The following is a 13,642-nucleotide window of genomic DNA, read 5'->3' on the forward strand; positions in this document are numbered from 1 at the left end:
CTACAATACAGTTTAACTGAAAAGTTTCCTGAGATTCCAATTAAATTGCTCTATTAGTTAAAATAACTGTTATCATTTTCAGCTATTGATCTGTGAATGAGGATTTTCTTATACTGAACAACAACAAAAACCAAACATAGAAATAATCTGGGTGTTTTTAAAAACAGAGTTGCTCTTCTACATTGATTTTTATAATAAGTATATGTTATAGGCTTAAACTTCAATTTACCTTAAGTATTGAGATTTTTATAAGGTTTCATTTGAAAGAGAGATTCTACTACCAAAATATATTTGCCAGTCAGTGGCTTAAAAGTAGCCTGAGCAATTAGAATTCTAAATAAAGCTTTTTTCTCTCAAACATGGTAGAAAGTGAAATTTTAACTTTTGACAGTTTCAAGATATACTGACAGGATACAACTCATAAAAAAACATTCAAACAGTTCTTTTCTAAAGAAACAATTATATATATATATATATATATATATATATATATACACATACACATCATGTGCATATAATGCACATATATATACATTTAAGAAACAATTATATTTTGCATCAGGAAGCATTGTAAAATTAAGTTCAAAATAACAAAAATAGTAATTAATTTAGGCTTTTCATTATGTAGATAAAAAAAACCGAGGCACAGGGAAATGATTTGTTCTAAATCACAAGGAGTAGTGAGAAAAGATGCATAATTTGTTTCAATCTTTTTAAAAAAACAACACGATTTCTATTTTTTCCAGATTCTGGATATGTACCTAAAAATGGAGAACAGGGGCACCTGGGAGGCTCAGTCAGTTAAGGCTCCACCTTGATTTCAGATCAAGTCATGAACTCACAGTTTGTGGGTTTGAGCCCCTGCTGTCAGTGCAGAGCCTGCTTGGGATTATCTCTCTCCCTCTCTCTCTGCCTCCCCCCACCTTCTCTCTCAAAATAAACAAAGAAACTTAAAAAATGGAAACCAACAAAATCTTTTAAAATATTGCTACTTTAGCAACGTGGATGGAACTGCAGAGTGTGATGCTAAGTGAAATAAGCCATACAGAGAAAGACAGATATCATATGTTTTCACTCTTATGTGGATCCTGAGAAACGTAACAAAAACCCATGGGGGAGGGGAAGGAAAAAAAATGAGGTTAGAGTGGGAGAGAGCCAAAGCATAAGAGACTCTTAAAAACTGAGAACTGAGGGTTGATGGAGGGGTGGGAGGGAGGGAAGGGTAGGTGATCCATTGAAGAGGGCATCTTTTGGGATGAGCACTGGGTGTTGTATGGAAACCAGTTTGACAATAAATTTCATGTATTAAAAAAAATAAAATAAAATATTGCTACTTTGTTTTTTTTTTTTTTTAATTTTTTTTTTTTTTCAACGTTTATTTATTTTTGGGACAGAGAGAGACAGAGCATGAACGGGGGAGGGGCAGAGAGAGAGAGGGAGACACAGAATCGGAAACAGGCTCCAGGCTCCGAGCCATCAGCCCAGAGCCCGACGCGGGGCTCGAACTCGCGGACTGCGATATCGTGACCTGGCTGAAGTCGGACGCTCAACCGACTGCGCCACCCAGGCGCCCCTATTGCTACTTTGTTTTAAAGCACGCTTAGAAAAATGTTAGTTGATAGATTAGCTGTGATTAAAGTACCATGTCATCTAAGTGGTACCAGAACATTCTTCAATAAGGTCACACACTTCAGGTTATGTTCCAGGTACCATGCTAGGTGTCAGGAACAAAAAGTTAGGCCAGGTCACTCAAGACTATGATATACTATAGGAGACTGATGAGTAAATAACAACAACAATAGATTGGTACCTGCTATGATACAATCATACACATATTATACACAGTAAAAATGCAGAGGCTAGAATGGACAATTAATATGGTGAGGGGCACTGAGGAGATGGAAGTGGAAAGTGGGGACAGTTTTCCAGAGATGACAGTTGAGTACGTTTCAAGGATGCTGAATTTGCCAGGTATGAATCCAGGGAAACAACACTCTAAGACAGATGGGATGGGTCAAAAGACAATGTGAGTGTGAAACAAAATACATTTTTCACAAATAAGTTAGTTTTGCTGGGGTGTAATATGCATGGGTAGAGGAGAGAGAGGTGGAGAGGGGTGGACAGGGGCAAAAAAGATATCTCTGTCTAGGAGTCAAAGCTGCTGTAGGTCTAGGAATAAGATTTTAGGTAAAGTCGTTTTTCTTTTGTACTGTCAGAAAGAAATATTTCTAGCCAGAGATAAGGGCTAAGAAAAATGTCAGTGAACAAGAATTAGTTCAATGAAATAATCCCAGAAGTTAAAAAAATTTTTCTTTAATGTTTCTTTATTTTTTAAAAGACGGAGAGACAGAGTGTGAGTGGGGAAGGGGCAGAGAGAGAGAGGGAGATAAAGAATCTGAAGCAGGCTCCAGGCTCTGAGCTATCAGCACATCGAACCCATCAGCTGTGAGATCATGACCTGAGCCGAAGTCAGACACTTAACTGAGACACCCAAGCATCCCTCCCAAAAGTTTTAACTGAAGGGTCAAAACTGAAAAGATACTGTTAGTTTTCTCTTTTTTCTCATTCACTAGATTCTTTGGTGGCTAACTCTGCTACCAAAGAATTAGGAAGGATAAATTCTGAAGTTCTTTCTTTAGTTAAAACAAATGAAGAGAGGGGTGTGGAGATCACATACATTTTAAAAAGTAGGACATACCTAACATGTCCTGAGGAAATAAGACCTTAGGTGTGGGGAATAAGTTTAGGAATTCCCTGGGCTTGCACCAATGGGTTAATGAGGCATAAAGAATTACAAAGCCATAGGGTGCTCTCACCCAAGCTTGGGTAAACAAGGTGAGACTCCCAGAATAAAGTAGGGAGGGGCCTAGGCCCCCATAATAGAGAGGAAGGGACAAAGGTCCCAGAATAGAGAGGGAGGCAAAGGCCCCCAATACATGGGTATATGAGGTAAGCAAGATTAGGCATTCAGGTGAGCCCCCCACCCCACCGCCCCTCAACTTAGTACTATGGCAGAAAGCTGCTTTTACAGGAGGGAAGGACCAAGTTAGGTAAACAGGTAAATAGAGCTGTGGATCTCTGAACTGCAGGTGAAACTGCCCAGAGCAGAGCTGATTAGCAAATGAAAAGGTGCCTCATTAACCTTGAGGTTGTTTGACTTATCTGCCTTATCCCCTAGGCGAGCTAAGATCAACAGATAACTGGCACCTCCTGTCTGCCATTAACAACCATCTGCCCATCTGCCCTGTGCCAGGATTCTTCTATTGACCCAAACCACAAACACGGTATATCTTCTAAACCCCCTTTCCCTCATGCTCATGAGTTAATGTTCACCGATGCATTGTCTTTTTGTGGATGCCCATCACGTTTGTAAGCCTTCTGATCTTAATAAATATGGGGCAAGGACCCTTATTCAGGGCTCTGGTCTTTTCCTGGACATTAGCCATCTGTTGCATTTCAATCCCGTGTCCCGCTTTCTTGCTAGACAAGAAAGAACTTTAGACTTAAGAGTCTACGACACTTAGGTCATAGATTATAAACATTTTACTAATATTTTCTCATTTTTGTTTTGCCAATCGATCAGTAACACAATTCTACAAATAATTCTTGGTTTCTATATTTTTTTTTTTTAATTTTTTTTTCAACGTTTTTATTTATTTTTGGGACAGAGAGAGACAGAGCATGAACGGGGGAGGGGCAGAGAGAGAGGGAGACACAGAATCGGAAACAGGCTCCAGGCTCCGAGCCATCAGCCCAGAGCCTGACGCGGGGCTCGAACTCACGGACCGCGAGATCGTGACCTGGCTGAAGTCGGACGCTTAACCGACTGCGCCACCCAGGCGCCCCTCTATATTTTAACTTTGATTCCTTCCCCTTCATGGAAGTGATGATAAAACATTTTAAATGAGTAAAGGTATGCAACAAACAACTTTTATTTAATAACCATGCAGAGCTTCATTTTATGGAAGAAAGGTCTTTGATATGTATTTAGTCTCTGAGTTACCAAGAGCTATTGGTAATGGCTGTCCAAATCTGTTTACTCTAGTGAGAGCAGACTAGAGCCAAGACTGCACCTTTCTAAATCCATTTCAGTTTTCAGCAGTTTTACCATGATAAGAAAGAAGTAAAAATAAAGATAAGTCAGTAGAAGAGATGGAAGGAATTATTTAGAAAAACACTGAGAGGGCCCATACTATGCTTAAAACACTATATACTTTTGGGGCACTTGGGTGGCTCAGTCAGTTGAGCGTCTCACAGTTCATGAATTCAAGGCCCACATCAGGCTCACTGCTTTCATTGCAGAGCCTGCTTCAGATCCTCTGTCTCCTCTCTTTCTCTGCCCCTTCCCACTTGTGCTGTCTCAAAAATAAAACTAATTTAAAACACTATATACTTTTAAAGCTATACAAACTACCAGATTTTTACTATATTGAATATTTATATAAAGTTTCTTCATGTAAAATAATTTGAAATTTACAATATCTGTACATTAAAATGAAAGCCTAACACTGCTAAGTTATTTATATTTAGAACTATGATAAAAAGAGACTATTTAAAAAAATTATTTTTATTTATTTTTGAGAGAGAGAGAGAGAGAGAGAGAGAGAAGGCACGAATGGGAGAGGAGCAGAAAGAGAGGGAGACACAGAAACCAAAGCAGGCTCCAGGCTCTGAGCTGTCAGCACAGAGCCTGACACGGGGCTCAAACCCACAAACTGTGAAATCATGACCTGAGCTGAAGTCGGACGCTTAACCGACTGAGCCACCCAGGAGCCCTGAGACTATTTTAAAAGTTTGCATCACTAGGGGCATCTGGGTGGCTCAGTCGGTTAAGCATCCAATTTTGGCTAAGGTCATGATCTCGAGGTTCATGAGTTTGAGCTCCGCGTCGGGCTCTGTACTGACAGCTCAGAGCCTGGAGTCTGCTTCAGATTCTGTGTCTCCCTCTCTCTCTGCCCTCCCCTGCTCCTGCTCTCTCCTTTCGCTCTCTCAAAATAAATAAACATTAAAAAAAAGGGGGGGTGTGTGCCTGGGCGGCTCAGTTGGTTGAGTGTCTGACTTCAGCTCAGGTCATGATCTCATGGTTCGTGGGTTCGAGCCCCCCGTCAGGCTCTGGGCTGACAGCTCAGAGCCTGGAGCCCACTTTGGATTCTGTGTCTCCCTTTCTCTCTGATCCTCTCCCACTCATGTTCTGTCTCTCTTTGCCTCTCAAAAATAAAGAAACGTAATAAAAAAAGATTTAACAGTTTGCATCACTCAAAGAAAGTATTTCTCTTTTGTGATTTATTTACGAATATTTTTATTCATTACATAAAATGTATTTTTATACACAAAAATGATGTAGCTCAATAAATTTGGTTTATTGTGTTTTAAATGGAATTTTAAATATTTCCTTACTTTCCACTTAGTACAGCCACACCTACTGTGCTTCTGGGGGTGGACATAGTGGCAACAAAATTCCACTGGCGAGCCTGAGGGTCCCATCTTTCCACTGTATTCAGATAGCTCCAGCCATCATGTCCTCCTACTGCATACATGGGACCTTCCAATACAGCCACACCTACACGGGGACAGGAAAGAAGCAATGACTTAAGATTTACCACTACCTTAAAGATCACATTTTAACTGAAATATAAATACACAGTTTACTGCCTATGATTTCTTCTATGAGTTTTATGGCTCCAGGTCTTATGCTCAAGTCTTTAGTCCATTTTGAGTTTATTTTCATGTTTGCTCTAGGATAATGGCCCACTTGCATTCTTTTGTATGTGACTATACAGTTTTCCCAGCACCATTTATTGAAGACTGTCCTTTCCCCATTGTATATTCTTGGCTCCTTTGTTGTAAATTAGTTGAGCACACATGCATGGGTTTATTTCTGGTCCACTGATCTATGTGTCTATTTTTAAGCCAAATACCATTATGTCTTCATTGCTATAACTTTGTAGTATAGTTTGAAATCAGGGGGCGTGATGCCTCTGCTTTGTCCTCCCTCAAGTTTGTTTTGGCTATTCTGTATTTTTATGTGGTTCCATCCAAATTTTAGAATTATTTGTTCTATTTCTTTGAAAAATGTCATTGGAATTTTGAAAGGGATTTTATTGAATTGGTAGACTCCTTTGGGTGGTACAACGAACCTTAAACATACAAATTTAACTAAGGAAACATTTATAATAAAGGTATCTGGTTGCCACACAGCTCTTCTTGGTGGTAGGGGGGTAGGTGAGGGGGAAAAATAGCAATATAACCCTGGTCTTGTAAGATTTTTTTTTTTAATGTTTAATTTATTTTTGAGAGAGAGAGAGAGAGAGAGAAAGAGAAATAGAGTGAGAGAGCGAACAAGCATGAGCGGGGCAGGGGTAGAGACAGAGGGACAGACTGAGAATCCCAAGCAGGCTCTGTGGTGTCAGTGTGGAGCCCAACTCTGGGCTCAAACCCACGAACTGTGTGACCTCAGCCAAAATCGAGAGTTGGACACTCAACCAACTGAGCCACCCAGGTGCTCCTGGTCTTATAAGTTTTAGAGGCAGTATCTTGAGGTCCAACAGTGGAAACTTATTTAAAACTATATAAGATGCATACATTGCCATATTTAAAAGATTTTTGGGGGTGTCTGGGTGGCTAAGTTGGTTAAGCAACTGACTTTGGCTCAGGACATGATTTTGCAACTCATGGGTTCAAGGCCAGCATCAGACTTCAACACAGAGCTCGCTTTAGATCCTCTATCTCTCTCTCTGCCCCTCCTCTGTTCTCTCTTTCTCTCAAAAATAAATAAACATTTTTTAAAAATTTTAAAAAATAGGGACACCTGGGTGGCTCAATCAGTTAAGCATCTAACTCTTGATCTCAGCTTGGGTCATGATCTCACTGTTTGTGAGTTCAAGCCTTACATCTGGCTCTGTGCTGATGGCATGGAGCCTACTTGGGATTCTGTCTCTCCTTCTCTCTGCCCCTCACCTGCTTGTGCTCTCTCTCAAAATAAATAAATAAACTTAAATAACCTTAAAAAATAAATCCTCATTTAAAATTTTTTAAAAAACATTTATTCATTTTTGAGAGACAGAGACAGAGTGTGAGTGGGGCAGAGAGAGAGGGAGACACAGAATTCAAAACAGGCTCCAGGCTCTGAGCTGTTGGCATAGAGCCTGACGTGGGGCTTGAACTCACAGACCATAAGATCATGACCTGAGCTGAAGTCCAACACTTAACCAACTGAGCTACCCAGGCACCCAATAAATCCTCCTTATAAAAAATTTTAAAAAATAAAAGATTTTTCAATAATTCAGATTTAAGATATGTTTGAAAAATCATTTTTATTCCTTTGCCCCTATTAATTCAAATTCATGACATTTTACTGTAGTTAGAGGTGATACCACAATCATTGGTGTGATTCATTATCAGGGAACCAAGCTAGATTCATTTGTTCCCTTATTCAACAAATATCTATTTAGTGTTTATTAAGTGCCAAGCACTTAATAAAAGAACAGATAAGGGCCCTGCCATCATGGACCTAATATTTTAATCAGGAAACAGGCAAAATATATCTCAGGTATTGGTAAGTGCTAATAAGAAAAATGGAACTGAGTAAAAGGGTAGAGAGAGTCAGGAAAGATCTCTTAGATAAAATTACATCTGAAAAAAAACACAAATGAAGTTAGGAAACCAGACAGAGAGACAACTGAGAGAAGAGATGGTGAGGTAAAGGGAACAGTATGTACAAACTACACATACACACACACATACACACACACAAACACACACACATACACACAGCTCCAAATATATATAAAATATATCCAATTATATGTGTATATGTATGTGTGCAAAGTTAACTAAAGGGCTGGAAGAAACGATAATGGGTCTAATTCAACTCCTTTAACAGTATCTTTGAAAATAAATTCTAGGAGCAGAACCATTTCTTCCAAATGAAGTCTTTAGGTAATTCTCACATATAAAAGAGATAAAAGGAGCATTTCCTATGTAAGAATTTCTTTTATAAGGTCAAATTGATTTATTATAGGATAAATTAGTAAGAACAAGGCTGTTTTGAATGAAAGATCTAAAAAAAAAAACTTAAGACATTTGAACTATAGGATTATTCTTCTCTGAACTTGCTTCAATAAAACCTTATATGGTACCTAGAATGAACGATAGTATTCTATGCACAATCTGATCTGCACAAAACACAGCTGGATCATGGGCATTCTCATTCTGTGTACCCTAAGAATCTACCTTAAGTTAAAATTAAATTTCTTTTCTCCATGGTGGGGAAAAGTATGCATTTGAATCACACACTATTGAGCCTGGATTTTATGGTCAACTCAAGGTTATAAGTCTCATTCATGCGGCTTTTAAGATACATTCCCATTCTGTGCCTATGTAATAAGTTGATTTTATGGACTAAAGATTAATATTTTATGGTTTCCTTAATTAAATTTCATATAGTTAATTTTTAGCTCCCCTCTCAATACCGTGCCCTTAATCCTCTGGTTTTACTGTTTTATCAAACTTGAAACTTAAGATCAACTTTAATTGAAACCTAATCACAAAAAGTAGAAGCACTTATTTCTTTGATTTTTTTGTTGTCCAACTATCACACCAATCTTCATGCCTAGATAATTTATATTACTGATACTGGCTTTTTTTGGCAGCCTCTGCTCTGGTGCTCAGCATTAATAAATTGAATGTAGTACAAAGCTATGCTATCTAGACTGAATGATGCCTTCATTGCTGCTCATCCATCTTTTAATTCATCTTTTATGATGACCTATCAAATTCTTTATTGCAATTAATTTAAACCTTTTCCAAACTGTGATACATTGACAATATAGCCACAAATTTGTCTTACCGCTGAATGCATGCCTATTTTCAATGTGACACTGTAGTGCCTCCCATAAAGAACAGTGTCCATCAATAAATGAATAGATGAATGGTACACACACACACACACACAGCCATAAAAATGATAAGTTCATCCCATATGAGACATGCATGGACCTAGAGGGTATTATGCTAAGTGAAATAAGTGAGACTCAGAAAGGCAAATCTAAGAAATGAATAAACAAAAAAAGAGCAGCATCAGAATTATAAATACAGGGGTGCCTGGGTGGCTCACTCAGTTAAGTGTCTGACATCTCATGGTTCATGAGTTCAACCCCGCGTTGGGTTCTGTGCTGATGGCTCAGAGCCTGGAGCCCACTTTGAATTCTGTGTTTCCCTCTCTCTGTCCTTCCCCTGGTCAGACTGTCTCTCTCTCTCTCAAAAATAAATAAACATTAAAAAATTTTTTAAAAAAGAACTATAGGGGCGCCTGGGTGGCGCAGTTGGTTAAGCGACCGACTTCAGCCAGGTCACGATCTCGCGGTCCGTGAGTTCGAGCCCCGCGTCAGGCTCTGGGCTGATGGCTCAGAGCCTGGAGCCTGTTTCCGATTCTGTGTCTCCCTCTCTCTCTGCCCCTCCCCTGTTCATGCTCTGTCTCTCTCTGTCCCCCCAAAAAAATAAATGTTGAAAAAAAAATTAAAAAAAAAAATAAAAAAAAATAAAAAAGAACTATAAATACAGAGAATGAACTGATAGTTGCCAGAGGGGAGGGAGATGGAGGGCTGGGCAAAATGGGTGGAGATGGAAATATAGGCCTCCAGTTATTGAATGAGTAAGTCATGGGAATAAAAGGCAGAGCATAAGGAATATAGTCAATGGTACTGAAATAGGGATGTATAACAGGACAGATAGTAGCTATACTTATGGTGAACACAGCAGAATGTATAAACTTGTCAAATCATTAAGCTGTATACCTGAAGTCAATGTGACATGGTGTGTCAACTAGACTCAAATAAATATTAATATAAATACATACATACATATATAAATAAGAAGAGTAGTCTTGATCTCTACTCTTTGGATCTGGGCTTGCCCATGTGACTTGTTTTGGCCAGTGCAACATTAGCAAGTACAATGCTAGCAGAAGCTTGAAAATTCTTTGTGCACTGTGGCTTGCCTTCTCTTGCTGCTTTTGAAACCCTGTGACTGGCACCATGTGAAGAAGCCTGGCTAGCCTGGTGAATGATTACAGGCATGTGGCCCGGTTGTCTCTACCTCAACAATCTACCTACCATTACACATGTAAATGAGGCTATCCTAGATCATCTAGCTGACCTGTGAGCCCACCAGAGATCCATGAAAAAATCTAGCAGAAATCATCTAAGGCAGGCATGCCAGACCAGAAAAATGCCTCAGCTGACCCACAGTTCCAACAGCTAAATATATGGTTGTTGTTTTAAACCTTTGACCTTTCGAGTTATGCAGCAAAAGCTGGGTGATACAGATTCATTTCAAGCCCCATCTAATTGTGTGTCCATCTGCTTCACTCATCTAACAATTCTTTTTATTTCATCAATTCTTTCTCCTATCAGAAAAGATAGATCATCTGATATAAGGCCCTAAGTTATCTTCTATCAGCTCAGAGTGAGCCATCAGTTCCTTCAGAGTAAAGATAGTGTCTTCTTCATCTTTGTACACCTACAGAACAAAGAGCATGATGGCACATAGTACATGCTCATCAATGTCAGTTTAGTGTTTTATTGAATGAAAGAGTGAAAAGTCTCTATCATTATATTCTCTGTGCCAGCTCAAGATTTCTCTGGGTTTTTACTCATTTCTGCTTAAAAAACAGGGGATATAGATGAAAAACAGTAATGCTAAATATTTTTAAAATAACATTTCAATCAGGTTAGATTAACACTGATTGACAGAACACACATTTTAAAACATGTTACACTAGAATCCTTAAATATCCATGTTTTTACTTGTGCTAGTTGCTGTTACATTCATGTATATTCTACTTCTCAGTTAAAGAGCATGTGAAGGAATGCTTGGTGACTGATTGCTGCTGACTCAGCAGCTCCCACATTGGTTTTCTTCTGCCTGGTACAGAATGTAAAAATGCTGTGGAAGCTTAATGATGATATCATGAATGAACGTGCATGGTTATACTCACCAAGGCCATGCCTGTGGGTGGACATAGGAGGCATCACACTCCAGGTTTTTGTTTTGGGGTTGTAGCATTCTACAGTGTTCAAAGTCTTCAGTCCATCTCTTCCTCCAACCACATACAGTTTGTCATCTAACACTGCAACACCAAACTGCAGCCTCCTCCCATTCATATTTGCTACAGGAGTCCACATATTTGTACGAAGATCATACTTTTCAATGCTTGTTGCTCCTTCACAGTAATATATAGATGTTACATAAAAGAATTTCACATTTGAGTACTTTATGATTTTATACACATAAAAGTATAATTTATTAGCATTGACAATAATACTTTTATTATATTTCATTGAGCTCCTGCATGGTCAGGCCCCTGCTTATGTCTCTGACCTCATCTCCTACTATTCTCCAGGGCATACACAAGGCTCTACATTAAAAGGTCAAGTGAGAAAGGATTACTTGTAACAGCTAGAAGTGGCAGGAAAAGCAGGGAAGTTTAGTGTCATGGAACCCAAAATAAAAAAAATTGTAGCAGGTAGTTTTGAAGGAAGATGGTGGCAGAATAGGACAACCCTAGACTTGCCTCATCTCATGAATACAACTAGATAACTATCAGATACTCAATACACGAGAAATTGGTACAAAGACTGGCAGAACAAACTCCACATCTAAGGGTAGGAAAAAGGCCACATCAAAGATGGTAGGAAGTATGGAGACATGACTTGGGAGAGAAATGGATCATGGTCAATGCAGTGAGGAGGGAGTCATGGTATTAGAGAAGGGTGAGAGACAAACCAGCACACAGGGAACTGCATGGGGAAAATGAATCCCCTTAGCAACTGGGCTTGGAAAATGAGAGGGCATGAATTTCATGAGTTCTTGCAACCAGTGGGGCTTAGAACTTGGGGTTTTAAAAGTCAGCATGCTTGGCTCTTGGAGACTTTGAAGAACATTGGGACTGCTCTTAGAGAAAAGCATATCTGCAAGCTGACATACAGCACAGAAACAGCGATCTGAAGAGCACCTGGAGACACAGTGGAGAGGTTAGTTGCTTATATTGGAGTGTGTCCCGGGGGGGGGCAGCATTCATGGAGAGACCTCTCTAGTAACAAAGAAACTGGCAGGTGCTATTTCTCTCTCCCCATCCCTCATCATAAGCACAGAGCCACCTGCAGGAACCAGCACAGTGCCAACACTCACCACCTACCTTGCTTACATCCAGCCCAGCACCCCCCAAACTCCAGTGGAACTGCCCTTCCCAGTCACACTTGCCTTCATCCCAGCACAGGGGACCCCTTTCTCCAGAAGACCAGCCCAAACTCCTGCCAACTCTGCATCTGCTGACTGAGGAGTTTTGTGAGGCCTCAATTCCAGTGGTGGTGGTGACAGGTCTCTTTTCACAAGCAAACCAGAGCACATCTAGTTAAAATGCACTACATTCAGGCCAGGGACCAAACACTGCCCTAACAAGCAAAGAGAGTTTCTGCAGACAATTGGTATGAAGGATAAAGTGGCCAGGACACAGCAACAAAAGCACACGCAGCACACACTGGACACACTCCTGGAAGTACCAGGCCCTGGGGAACAGGAGATACTACACTGTACTGTAAGATCTCTTCTTTTTAAAGCCATTACTCTCAAGAACAGGAGACATAGCTGATTTTCCAGAGAAATAGGCACAGAGACTTAGACAAATGAGAAAACAGAGCACAAAGTTTGGCTATAAAAGGGAGGAGAGAGATAGGAATTACTAGATCAGTTGAGAGAGGTTTTATTTTGTTTTTAAAGCTGGATAAACTTGAGTTTGCTTAAATGCTCATGGGAAGGATCTACTTGTGAGGAAAGAAGCTGTAAATACAGGAGAGAAGGGATCCTACTTAACGGTGAGGTTCCTGAGGAATCAAGAAAGGGCAATGTCAGAGCACAGATGTGGGGCTGGCTTTCCTAAGAGGAGGGAAGGGATATACATTCTCCTGCGACCTGGAAGGACAAGAGCCTAAGTGAACATCATGGATTTTGGAAACTGTCAGTGTGAGAAGTCTGGGGATAACTGCCTGGTCCTGGCTGTCTGTCTGTCTCTCTCTCTCTCTTTATACATATACATATACATATACATATACATATACATATACATATACATATACATATACATATATATATATATTTTTTAAGAACTGGAAGATTCCAGGAACTTTTGTTTGCTTTATGAAATGAGAAAAAAATTTAAAAGTGCCACCCCTCTAAAAAAATCCAACTTCCAGTTATGAAGAGTTCAATTAGAATCTATTTTAATTCTAAGTGTTGAATATCATGTGCAATCAGAGCTCTTTATAGAATTAAAATCATAACAAATATTTATTCTGAAGTATTTGTTATAATTACTTCATCAGAGCACTAGTACTACTGGAACCTCCTAAAATTTAGAAAGAGTTTTGTTATATATATTATACATATAATATTATATAATCTATTTAGAATACTGTATATATAATATATGTATTTCTTCTCATACATTATAGTTTTTATTTTATGAATTTAACCTATGAAATTCTTAAGTTATTTGGGATAGATTACAAGTCTTTTTCCATCTCTGTATTCTTTTTTTTTTTTTAAAGATTTTATTTTTACACCCAACATAGGACTCAAACTTACA

The 13,642-nt window shown here is 39.2% G+C and overlaps 1 protein-coding gene across 6 annotated transcripts in view; it reads right to left on the minus strand.

Moving 5' to 3' along the window:
- Positions 1 to 13,642, minus strand: part of KLHL5 (kelch like family member 5) — a 94,254-nt gene that overhangs the window by 14,666 nt on the left and 65,946 nt on the right. For all 6 annotated transcript variants that reach the window (XM_047856034.1, XM_047856037.1, XM_047856036.1 and 3 more), the window contains 2 exons: positions 10,997 to 11,221; positions 5,398 to 5,560 (listed from right to left, as the gene is read on the minus strand). In XM_047856034.1, coding sequence (XP_047711990.1) covers positions 5,398 to 5,560; positions 10,997 to 11,221 — 388 coding nt within the window. The remainder of the gene's footprint in view (positions 1 to 5,397; positions 5,561 to 10,996; positions 11,222 to 13,642) is intronic.

The sequence above is a fragment of the Prionailurus viverrinus genome, chromosome B1, assembly GCF_022837055.1.
Source record: "Prionailurus viverrinus isolate Anna chromosome B1, UM_Priviv_1.0, whole genome shotgun sequence".
Classification (NCBI taxonomy): domain Eukaryota; kingdom Metazoa; phylum Chordata; class Mammalia; order Carnivora; family Felidae; genus Prionailurus; species Prionailurus viverrinus.